The sequence below is a fragment of the Camelus bactrianus genome, chromosome 11 (genome assembly GCF_048773025.1).
Source record: "Camelus bactrianus isolate YW-2024 breed Bactrian camel chromosome 11, ASM4877302v1, whole genome shotgun sequence".
Classification (NCBI taxonomy): Eukaryota; Metazoa; Chordata; class Mammalia; order Artiodactyla; family Camelidae; genus Camelus; species Camelus bactrianus.
The window spans coordinates 30,129,611-30,141,812 of record NC_133549.1 but is presented as its reverse complement, the minus strand read 5'-3'; the positions used below and the strand labels follow the sequence as shown (position 1 = coordinate 30,141,812).

Here is a 12,202-nt window from a genome sequence, read left to right as displayed (position 1 = left end):
GGAAGTAGTCCACTGTCCTATGCTTAGAGCTCAGTCTTTTGTGAGCCTACGCCCCATATTGTGCTGTGATCTTCACTAGTGCTTCTCAGGGTTTTTTTTTTTTTTTCCTGTTTAGGTGGTGCAGGATGGCTGGAGGGTACTGGAGCTGTAGATTTTTCTTCCCCCACGTGGAGGGCAAGAGCAGGCTAGAGTTGGGTATTTCCCTTTAACCAGCTCAGCTAGGCTCTGATAAAACCCCACCACTTAAGCTCTGTTAAATCGTTTCTCCAGGCCTAGTTAAGAAGAACAATGCTCTGGCATATTTCAAAATGGTTCCTTTTCCCCTCCCCATGCTGGAAGCACAAAGGGGTTTTTCCTGGATATCCTCTGTGATGACCTGTTAGAGCTCCTGCAGGTAAAACTCACAGAAGTGTGTGGGGTCCTCCTATAACTGAGGCCCCCTGGAGATTGGAGCTCTCAGAGTTTTCCGCAATGTGCTTCCAACAATGTATCAGTCACAGCTCAGGTTTTTTTCCCCTGGCACTGGATCCTACAGATGTTTCTATGCCAGTAAATCATGAGTCTGTATTCTGCTGTCTGTCTCTCCAATTTTTGGGGCTATGGTTTGCCCTGTGACCTCACTTCTCTGATGGATCTAGGAAAAGCTGTTGATTTTTCAGTTTGTGCTGCTTTTTACTTTTTGTTAGGCTGGACTGGTGACTTCTAAGCTGCCTCCATGGTGGACTAGATACCAGAAGTCTTTAGTAATCATTTGGTCATATAATTCTTAATGATTGATTTTTCAAATTCTGATACATTTCAAAAACCGTATTGAATATTTTGTAAGTTGATCTTTCAAAAAGCCAAAAATAAATAAACTAATTAAAATAAAATGAGAATGATTGCTCAAATTACTTGTAGCTTATACGTAATCTCTGTACTATCCATAAGATAAGAAAAATAGCACAGCCTACAAAAGCTTTCCTGTATTATTGTTTTTTGTAAGAAAAGAAAAATCATTAGAACCTTTCAGTGTTTAGTCACCATTGCATACTAAAGAATGAATATTCTGTTACTCATTCAGCAGTGAATGTTGTTCTCCACTCTTGAGCAATAACAAAACCAGCATTACCTTTTGTAATAGTTTCATATCTAAAATAAAATCTAAGAGAAAAGAATATTGCTCTGAACGTGACATTTTAAACTCATTTTCAAAGCCTCAAATTGAATAGATAAACAGAACATTAATAGTTTGTCATTCAGTCAGTGCAAGAAACCCAGGATTTTTTCATGTTAAGATTGACCCAGCTGTTTGAAAAGCAGCAATAGACATGTTGTATTTGAGAACAGTTTAAGTTTAATTTGTGCATTATACTTCCTCAGGACATTTGATTGGTTATCTTTAAAAAGATAGTCCTACAATAAAACTTACTTTTCCTAGAAGATATCTGTAGACTGTAAATATAAAGCCTCGATTTATCCTGGGGGAGACCTAGGAAACATTTTCTTCAGTTCATTACATGATAATAAATAACTGGAATGTCAAGATAGCATACTTAATTTGACTTTTTCATTATTACCTACTGATTTCATAGCAATGCAAAATGGTTTCAAAGATAATTAGAATAACCTTGTCAACAATACTGTGGGCTAGCTACAATCATAGAAATATTTCAAAGCAAAAAGTCTAAAGAGGGGTATGGTAATATATAAAATGTTTAGTTATCTAAAGATATTTTAAATGAAGTGTCATTTAACTCTGTACTGCTGAAAAAAAACTTCCAAAAGGAAGTATGTTCGTATCATTGAATTATTTATCTCCAGAGTTGACATTAGTCACTTGTGTTCAGTGACTCAAAGAATGTTCTTCCTTTTAAATTTATTATTAAGGAAATATAGGATATGGTACTCATTCTTCACTTTCTTACATCCAATCTCTGAAATGTTCAGCACTCAAAAAACTCATAAGTACAAATCATATTGTAATTGAAAAATTTTTTAATCCAATAATTCTGTTCTCCCTGCACAGTCTGTTATTTTGAGGTCCTGCTGTTCACTGAGAAGCTTGCACCATTCTTATTTGCAGCAATCTGAGGAACACTTTTGATTCCAGTAATATCAAAACACTGAGTGGCAATTAAGTTATTACGGCCACAACAATGAAATTGAGTCTACCATAAATCTACCTTTTCTTTTTTTACCTCTGAGGTTTTTCTAGCATGCGACTAAAAGACATCATTCATGGTACTTTGTACCTATGGACTATCTCCTATGGATAGAAAATTCCTAAGACAAAGTGTTCCTTTTCTAGCAAAACATCAGTAAAAATAATTAAAGTAAGTCTCAGCCCAATATAGGGTACTATGATTGTGGATTAAAAATCTGAAACATCACATAGTAACTATTGTGAATATGATGGCAGACTGTAATACGTTCGTCCTTGGAAAAGCCATCACAGTGTTCATAAGCTTTGTTGAGGCTCATAAGCTATACATAAGTTAAACAAAAAAGATTGCGCTTCCCTGAGTGAGTCTTAAGGTGATATTCCATAGCCCTGAAAGTCAGAGAGAGAGTTGGTCCTGCTGGTTGCCCGGCTGAGGCAGAATATCCAGTTTCCAGATCCCCATTCAGCTTGGCTCTTAGAGTGAGTCTGATTTTGCTCATCACGTGATAGCCAAATGTTAGTATTTTGGACCCTTGGGAAGAGCATTGTCCACGAGAGGCAGTCCGAATGGGGTTCAGCTACCTCAGGGAGCGGGTCGGCATCATTTACACTGGACCTTCACAGGCGGATGCAGAGCTTTTCTTTGCAGGCCCTCACCAGGCACAACAAGAGCAGCTAACGCTGCTCTACATCGCAGACCGTGGTAAATGCGGTCTGCAGGCCCCTGGATCAGCTCTTCAGAGGTCCTAATACTGGTAAAGTTCTCAGGAGTCTTTTAATGTTGACTTCGTTTTTCTCCATGTCAGGGTACCACACCTTTTTTCACCCTCAAGCCAGTCCCTTCATCTCCTTTTTGTCCATAATGTGTGTTTTATTAGCTTTTGAAATAACTGCTATCTTTTATTATTATAAAAAATGTTTACATTAACTACAGATGACCTTTTACTGTCTTTTCTCAGATCATATTTATTTTTCCATTAACTTCTAATTCTGTTTGAATATAAAGTCATATAACATGTTTGTTAATGTTCCTGCCATGCAGCTCAAAATTGTTCTGGATTGAGAACCTGTGGACAATGTTTGGAACAGCCTGGGTGTGGCTGGTGCAACGATCCTAGTAATACAGGAAGAGGACACTGTGTTGAAGGATCTTCACGGGGACCAATGAAGCTCATTGGAATGCATGATAACGAGATGGTTCTTGACACCAGTCTTTGTCCTAAAGAGAAGAACTATGAGTGGTCCTTTATCCAGTGTCCAGGTAATACAAATGTGATGAAAGCAATTTTAGTTTCTGCTGAAGGACACCAAGAATTATTTTTCCTTTCTTATAATAAAGGTTTAGAAAAAATAATAATGAAGATGAGTCTCAAATATAAAAGATTTAAAAAACTCTTTCCAATATCCATCTTTGTTGTTTACATGGTAATATGTTTGGAATTGTTAAATAGGCTAACCAGATGCATGACATATAATTATTAGATTTGGTTTCACATGAACTGCTCTAAGGAACAAAATATTGGCTTCATACCAATTTTCTATACTGTAGTATAGTCTTTTATTGTTTATAATATTATAATATCTTAGAATTCAAAGGCAACTTAGGGGATCCAGTTAAGCTTCATGTTATGTATAGGAATGTTCTGTGTAATATCCAGGATAGAGTCAGCTGACCTTTGGTATTTGCCGTCCTTCAACTTGGAAGGTCAGTAAAGATTTGAGGATTTTAAAAATAGGAAGCTTGTTCTTACGTGGAATGAAATCAACCTTCTTGAAAAATTAATTTATTGAGTTCCTACTATGTGCTGAAGATTGTTTTAAGTGCTAGAGACAATTAAAAATTAGGCTAAAATCACTGCGTTAATTGATCCTGTATTCTAATTGAAATTAATAAAATTAATTACACACATACATACATGTATGAAGTTAGATGGTGATGAGGGCAATTAAATAAAGCAAGGAAGGGGGATACTGTGGTAGTTGATACATGACTCTGCATTTGTTAGACCCATATTGTGTACCACAAAGAATGAACTTTCCTGAATGCAAATTATAAAGGAAAAAAGTCAACCAGGATATCAGGGGAACCCAGGCTGAAATGCAAACTGTGACAAATAAATTTAAGTGTATTTCAAATGCCATAACCTCATCATAAGAAAAGGAACTGACCTAAGTAACTTTGGAAACAGTGTTTTGATTGGATACTGTAAGACTAAAGGGAAAAAAGCTACATAAACATTATATTCTGTTTGGTAAGTTAGTTTATCACATAGTACAGAATAACAATTCTTATAATATTTTATATGTTTACTAGACTTGGACAGATACATAAGTTGTGTTTAATGTGGACCAGGTTTCCCACTGTGAGAAAAAGAAGTTAAAAATAAGCAAAGAGTGAAGATTACAAAGAACCCTGTGGCATTGGTTTAGAGTATAAGCATGAATTCAAGTTTATTTATATATATATATATATATTTATATAGATGTATGTATACATAGTATATTTGTATATATACACTTACTTGTATATATACATATATTTTTTAGCTCTGTTCTTCGAGAGGACCTAGAAGCTCTGATGCCCCAATAACAATGAGCACATCCAACGCCCACATCTTGGTTTCTGAATACCATTTTGAGGTGAAAGAAACCATGGCTCTCTGGAGAAATAGCTGATTCTACAGCTGGGGCAGGGAGAGTACAAGATGAGCCTAAAGTATTGTTTAGTGACAGAATGTAAGAAGGTGCTAAAAAAAAAAAGGAGAGGATGGGAGCATGTCAGAGGGACATAAAGCTAACCTAAAAGAGTTCTTAATTGATCAAATCTGGGTAAAACAATAATTGTATGGAGTGTAACTCAAAGAGCAAAATACATATCCATGATTCTATATAGATTTGAATGATTGGATAAATAATAAACAGGTGAGAAAAGATAAATATTCCAAATAATAAATGTAGAATGAATGAGAGAAATAAAACAAATCACTATTAGAACCCCACAGTAATAGCTGCTGTAAGAATAATCTGCTTAAGAACATTCAAATTAGTGGGTGAAACTTTAAGGAGAAAGAGGATATTTGCATAGCTTCCAAGTATCCTTCTCAAAAATATTTAGTATTAATTACTGTGGTGGTTTTAACCATGTCCACAAATACATTGGCATTCCTCCCTCTAGGAGGTGGAGCTGAATTTCTCTCTGCTTGAGTGTCAGTTGGACATGCTTACCCCTTCTAATGAAGAGTGTGGAAGGGAAAAAATTGTAACTTTACAACAGAGAAAGTAAGTCGACATCACCTTAAAGAAGTGATGAGTGTTAACAACCCCAGGAGTAGTAAGTCATGTTGCTGTCATGTACCCCCTGACGTGATGTGGTAAGAAGGGCACTTCTGTGGTGTTCTTCCCCCAAATCTACAACCCAGGTTATCCATTAGAAAACATCAGACAGACACAAATTGAAGGACATTTTACAAAATCCTTGACCAGTACGCTTCAAAACAGTCAAAGTCTTGAGAAAGAGGGAAGACTGAGATAATGTCACTGATGGTAAGAAGCTAAGGAGCCCTGACAGCTCCCTGTAGTATGCTATTCTGGGTTAGACAGTGGAAAAATGACAGAAAAATTACCTTTGTGGCAAAACTCGTGAAGTCCAAATGAAATCTGTAGTTTAGTTAATAGTATTGTACCAATGTTAGTTTTTAAATTTTGATGAATATACCATGATTATATAAGACACTGACATCTGGGTGAAGTGTACCCAGGAATGCTCTGTATTATTTTTGCAATTCTTCTATAACCCTAAAATTACTTGAAAATAAAAGTTGTTTTTAAAAGACATGGTAGTTTAGAAAAACAGTCAAAAGAACCTTCTCAAAATGAAAAATATAGTTACTGAAATTAGAAATCCATTGGATCCATTAAATAGCAGATTAAACATAGTGGAAGAGATCATTAACAAACTGGAAAATAAGTATGAAGAACTAATCCAAAGTATTGGAAAAAAGAGAGACAAAATGATGCAAAATATGAAAAAGAGGTTAAAGACAGTAAGGGTAGAATGAGAAGTTCCAAATACAACTCATAAGTTTCAGAAGGAGAAAATAAGAAAAGGGAGAGGAAATACTTAAAAATATTGTCACACGATGGGGATATTGACACACAATTAGTTCCGTCTTGTCCAAATATAAAATAACTTTTTTGTTAGATATGCATTTTTATTATTTGGGTTAAAATAAGAAAAAGCTTATCATCTGAGAGGTAGAAGAGTGGTATGTTTTCCCAGTCTCTCAGTATGTGAGGGAAGTTGTGTTTAGGCCAGCATTTCAGGAGAGAAGAATATGGATCCCATAGTATTTTTAGGAATGAGGCAAGGATCATCTATGAGAATGAGGAATGAGTACTCCCTAGTCAAGAAACTGATATTTTTAGTTAAAGTTGGCCTTTGGAGTTCTGATATTCAGATGGTGGCTGATGTATTAGTTTTCCATTGAGCATTCAGAAAATGAGGAAAAAAAAAGATAAATAAAAACCTATATGACTACCAACTATCCACACCTATGATAAACTTATAATAATTAAGACAGTGTGGAATTGGGATAAGAATGGACAAGTAAACCAGTGAAAGGGGATAGAGGTTACAGAAGCAGGTCTATGTATGTATGATTCCCAGATTTATGGCAAGGATCACACTGCCAATGCAGTGTCTTTTTCAGTGAATGATGCTGGGTGAACTGGATAACTAAAGAATTGTATCTAGATCCTACCTGATTTTATGCAAAAAATTAATCCCAGATAGATTGGGATCTAAAAGTGAAAGCTAAAACAGCTTCTCGTCGGCGGTGACTTCTTAAATAGACTGCAAGAAGGCACTAATTGTGTGTGTCAATATCCATTGTATGGCAATATTTTAAACTGTTTCCTCTCCCTTTTCCTATTTTCTCCTTCTGAAACTCCTATCAGGTGTATTTGGAACTTCTTGGAATGCTCATTTTCTTTATAGAAAATGTTTGCTGACCTCTGGTTTGGGACCAGTAGACCCAGTAGAAAGTATATGTGTGTTCACTTGGAAGATATGTAGTAGAGTGTTCACAGCAGCACATTTTAATAGCTCCAATCTGGAAATCGTCCAGATGTTCACCAACAGTTGGATGAATAAAGAAATTGATATTAAATACAGTGGAATACATAGCACAAGAATGATTAGACTACAACTACATGCAACAATATGGTTGACTCTCACAAATACAGTGTTGAGACAAAGAAGCCAGACACAAAGGAAGACATACTGTAATGTTCAAAACCAGGCAAAACCCGTTTATTTTATTAAAGATCAGGATAGTGGTTACTTTTGAAGGACAGGGGTTAGTGACTGGAAAGGGGCACAAAGAAATTTTATTTCTTATAAATTTTCTTGGATTAGAGTTTTAAATGTTAGTACTCCATTTCTGACCGTCTTTGTTTCTTGCTAAATCACCTTTTCACTTTCTTGGTTCGTTTTTATGTGTTCTCTGAACTTGTGACATTTTTTCTCTGGCAAGAATTTAGTTTTTTGGTTTTACTTCTTTCTTCCTTAGCCACCCAGTTGCCAAAAGGCACCTCTCTTTCACTTTGTGCTTTTTTTCCTCCCAAACCTGGACTCAAGGCTTCTGCTTCATATTGTGCCTACTTGGAAGCTCTCTTCTTCTGTGTGGTCCTCTGATCTACAACAACACTAGTTTAATGTTTTCATACTTAAGATAGACTTTCTCTGGATGAGGTTTTATATCAACTTTAAGCTTGCTAGCTCCTCTCTTTTCTCTTCTGGTTGATCTTGGTGAGGACTTGCTTACGACAAAATCTTGCAGGGGGATGGGAGCATATGACATTACTTCCTTGGTTTTGTTGTTGTAGTTTATTTTTTTCTGTTGTCAGATTATGATGAGGGCGTGATTTTTGGTTAATTACTTTTCTTGTAGTCTTTTCTTTTTTGAAGGATATACTGGGACGCATAGACCTAGCGTACATTGTTTTCAGTTACCAAGAAGTTTTATCTTGTTTCTTCATGCTATTATAGTGGATTTTAAAAGACTTTAATATTCTAATTATTTGCTATTTTATAGAAATGTAGTTTATTCTACTATATTGCCCTTGCACTACGTGACCTTGGTTATCCCAATTTTCTTATAGATTCCTTAGGATTTTCTTCACATTACTTATCAATAAATACAGTATTATTTTTGTTCTTTCTTTATGGCACTAACTGGAACCTACAGTACAATATGAAATTGAAGTAGTGAGAGTCTTAGTTGGAAAGTATTTAGCCTCTAATGTTTGCGTGATGTTGGCTGTTGATTTTTCATACATATCTTATTAGCTTGAGGAAATACACTTCTGTTCCTAGTTAGTTGAGTTTTTTTTAGAAATCATGAACAGATGTGTAATTTTTCCAAAGGCATGCATCTATTGAGATGATCATATAATTTATTTGTTGTTAATATGATTAATTATTTTGATTGATTTAAAATATGGAGCCAATTTTGCATTTCTGGAATAAATTCCACTTTCTCACGGTGTGTTATCCTGTTACTGTGTTGCTGAATTCAGTCTGTTTAGATTTTGTTAAGAATTTTTGCATTTCCAGTTGTTGAGAATATCGGTCTGTAGTTTTCTTAATGTATGGTTTGGTATAAATCTCGAGTTGAAAATACTTTCTCGTCTTCTTTTCCCTGAAAGAGTTTATATATTGTTTCTTTCATAAATGTTTGGTGGAGTTTACCTATGAAGTCCTCTGGGCCTAGAATTTTCTTTGGGAGCAGAATTTTTAACTACAAATTCAGTGTTTTTAGTAGATATAAGGCTATTCAGTTTCACTAGTTTTCTTGAGTTAGTTTGGTAGTTTGTGTCTTTCAAGGAATTTGTCTGTTTCACCTAGGATGTTATTGACAGAAAGGTTCATAATATTTAGTATTATCCTTTTACTCTCTGCAGGATCTTTAGTGATTGCCTCTCTTTAGTTTTAAATATTGATAATTTGTGTTTTCTCTCTTGATCAGACTGGCTAGAGGTTTGCCCTTTTTTTTTTTTTTTTGATCCTGTAAATAACTATTAATTTGTTCTTCTAGTTACATAAAATGAAAACTTAGGTAACTGAGTGGATAATTTTTTTCTAATATTAGCAGTTAGTGTTATAAATATTCATTTAAGAACTGCTTTGGATTAGTGTTTTTATGATATCTTTTTCCATGTTTTTACTTTAAGCTACCTGTATTGTATTTAAAGTGTGTTTCTTATCATCAGCACATTATTGGGTCTTTCTGTTTAATCCAATTTGATAGTGTCTGCCATTAAATTAGAGTGTTTGGGCCTTTTAAATTAAATGCATTTATCAATATGGTTTGGCTTACTTACATTTATATCTGATTATTGTTTTTTTACATTTTATTTTATTTTATTCTGGGGGCATCATTAGGTCTATTTATTTATTTATTTATTATTAGTTTTTTTTAAAAAGAGGTACTGGAAATTGAAGCCAGGACCCTGTGCAAGCTTAAGCATGTGCTCTACCATTTGAGCTATAACTACCCCCCACCAATCTGGTTATTCTTTTTCTATTTTTGTCATCTGTTCTCTGTTCTGTTTACTTCTTTTTCTGCCTTCCTTTAAATTAACTGAACATATTCTGTGGTTCATTTTATTTTATTTATTAGCTTATTGACTATATTACCTTCTTTTTGTGCTTACTCTGTGTTTTACAGTTATCTTTCACTTGTCACAATCTACCTATAAATGACATTATACTTCATGTATAGTTTAAGAGCCTTACTGCTTTTAATTATGTTTTAAACTCCACAGTACACTTCTATTACTTTTGCTTTAAAAATGGTAAGTTATGTTTTAGATATATTCTTAATAAAATAAAAAGAAAAAGAAAATTTATCGTCATGCTAAATGCAGTAACAGTGAGTTAGGATGACCACCTGTCCTTGTGTGGGGTTTCCTGAGGGGTTTCCTAGGATGTGGGACTTCTGTACTAAAACCAGGACAGTCCTGGGCAAACTGGGAAGGTTGGTTGGTTTAACAGTGACTCGATTTAAGTGCCTCCACCCGAAGCAAGTAAGAAATGCGACAAAAGAGATGAAGAGCAGTTCTCAAGACCCTGGATATCAGGCAGCAAGGACCAGTGATCCCTCAGGGGTAGGAAGCACATGAGACATAACACTATTCTAGGTTAATGCCTGAAGGTAGTCTGCATGAGATAGTACAGTTAGTGAACACAGAGTTTGGTGGTTATCCTGACTTAAGGAGATGGACCTGGGAGCCTGGGGAAGGCCAAAGCAGCTAGATTTCATGGGAAAAGTTCCAAAGAAGAGAGAACTCTGGAGAACTGCACAGGGGTACCCCCTGAGTATTCAGCTAAAAAATAAGTACATCATTGAAGAAAACTACTTGAGTCTGTAGAAAGAACTACCCAAAAGGAGTAAATGGGACAGTCGCCAAGTAACACACAGGACTGGGAATTACCTGCTCTAAACAGCAAGGGTAGAAAACCTCATTATTCACTGGGCATCAGGTCGAGTACTCAGAAGGATTTTGCTTCACTTATGTGGCAAAATTAGAGCTAGACTAAATGTTGCAGTGATCCTGTGTAATATGGTCAGAAGGATCAGACTGTTTTCAATTAACATAGCTAAATTCCAGAACAAAGATAAAGAATATATATAGGAATCCAAAAGCACCCAAATGTAATCATTAAAATTTGTAATGCCTGACGTCCAATCCATAATGAGCATATATGTGAAGGAGCAGGAACATATGACCCAAGATGAGAAAGAAAAATCAATAGAACCCAACCTAGAAATGAAGTAGATGTTAAAGGTAGACAAGGACATTGAAACAACTATTATATATATATTCCATATATTAAAAAACTAAAAACTATTGAGCATATTAGAGTCACAGAAAACACAAAAAGACCCAAGTAGAATTTATAGAGATGAAAAATATTCTGAGATAAAAAGTGAATTAAATGGGATTAATATCAGATTAGACGTTGTAAAAGTACAGATTGGTATATTCACAGATAGGCAAGAGGAAGTACCCAAAAAAGGACAGAAAAATAACTGAAACAATAATGAACAGAGCATCAATGAACTATGGGGCATGTGGCCTAGTATTTTTGTAACTGGATACTCTGAATGAGGGGAGAGAGAAAGGGCTTAGAAAAATTGGAAGAAATAATGGCCAGTGTTTTTGCAAACTTGATAACACTGTAAATCCACAGAGGCAGGAATGTCATTGAATCTTGAACACAAGAAAAATGAGAAAATCTACATCAATGCACATAAATAATCAAATTGCTTGAAACCAGATAAAAAGATAAAAGCATCCAGAGAAAATAGACTCAATATGTTCAGAGGAACAAAGATAAGTCTGATATCAGATTTCTCAACAGAAAAACATGAAAGTCAGAAAACAGTGGAACAATATCTTTAAAATAGCAAAAGAAAAAAAAGAAGTTAGAAAGTCTTAGTGTTAATACCTTTCAAAAACAAGGGTAAAATACTCTTTCAGACTTACAAAAACTATAAGAATTCATTACTGCAGGACCTGCCATATAAGAAATGTTAAATCTAAAGTCCTTTAAGCACATGGAAAACTTCCAGATATAAGTCTGATCTACACAAAGGAATCGAGAAGAAAATGGTAGCGATATGGGTGAAGACTTTTTTCTTTAATATTTCCATACATAAAAAGGCAATCAACTGTTTAAGGCAAAAATTACTACAGTGTATTATGGGGTTTAATACTTATGTAGCTGTAAACTATATGACAATAATAACTCAAAGGCCAATTGAAGAAAAGTGGAAGTATACTGTTGTAAAATTCTTATACAGTATGTTAAATGATATATCACTTGAAGCTAGACTGTGAGAATTTATAGATGTATATTATAAACTCTGAAACAACTACTAAAATGATGCAAAGTTATCTAGAAGGCAGGGAAAGAGAAAACGAGGAATACAGAACAGATGGTTCAAATAGTTAACTAATGGCAAAATGATAGATTTAAGCTCAGTCATTTTC

General features: G+C 34.8%; 1 protein-coding gene across 4 annotated transcripts in view; it reads left to right on the top strand.

Annotated features, from left to right (window-relative positions):
• The window catches only part of ATRNL1 (attractin like 1), a 631,157-nt gene that overhangs the window by 159,939 nt on the left and 459,016 nt on the right, over window positions 1-12,202 (top strand). For all 4 annotated transcript variants that reach the window (XM_074373561.1, XM_010969913.3, XM_074373562.1 and 1 more), the window contains exon 18: window positions 3,186-3,404. In XM_074373561.1, coding sequence (XP_074229662.1) covers window positions 3,186-3,404 — 219 coding nt within the window. The remainder of the gene's footprint in view (window positions 1-3,185; window positions 3,405-12,202) is intronic.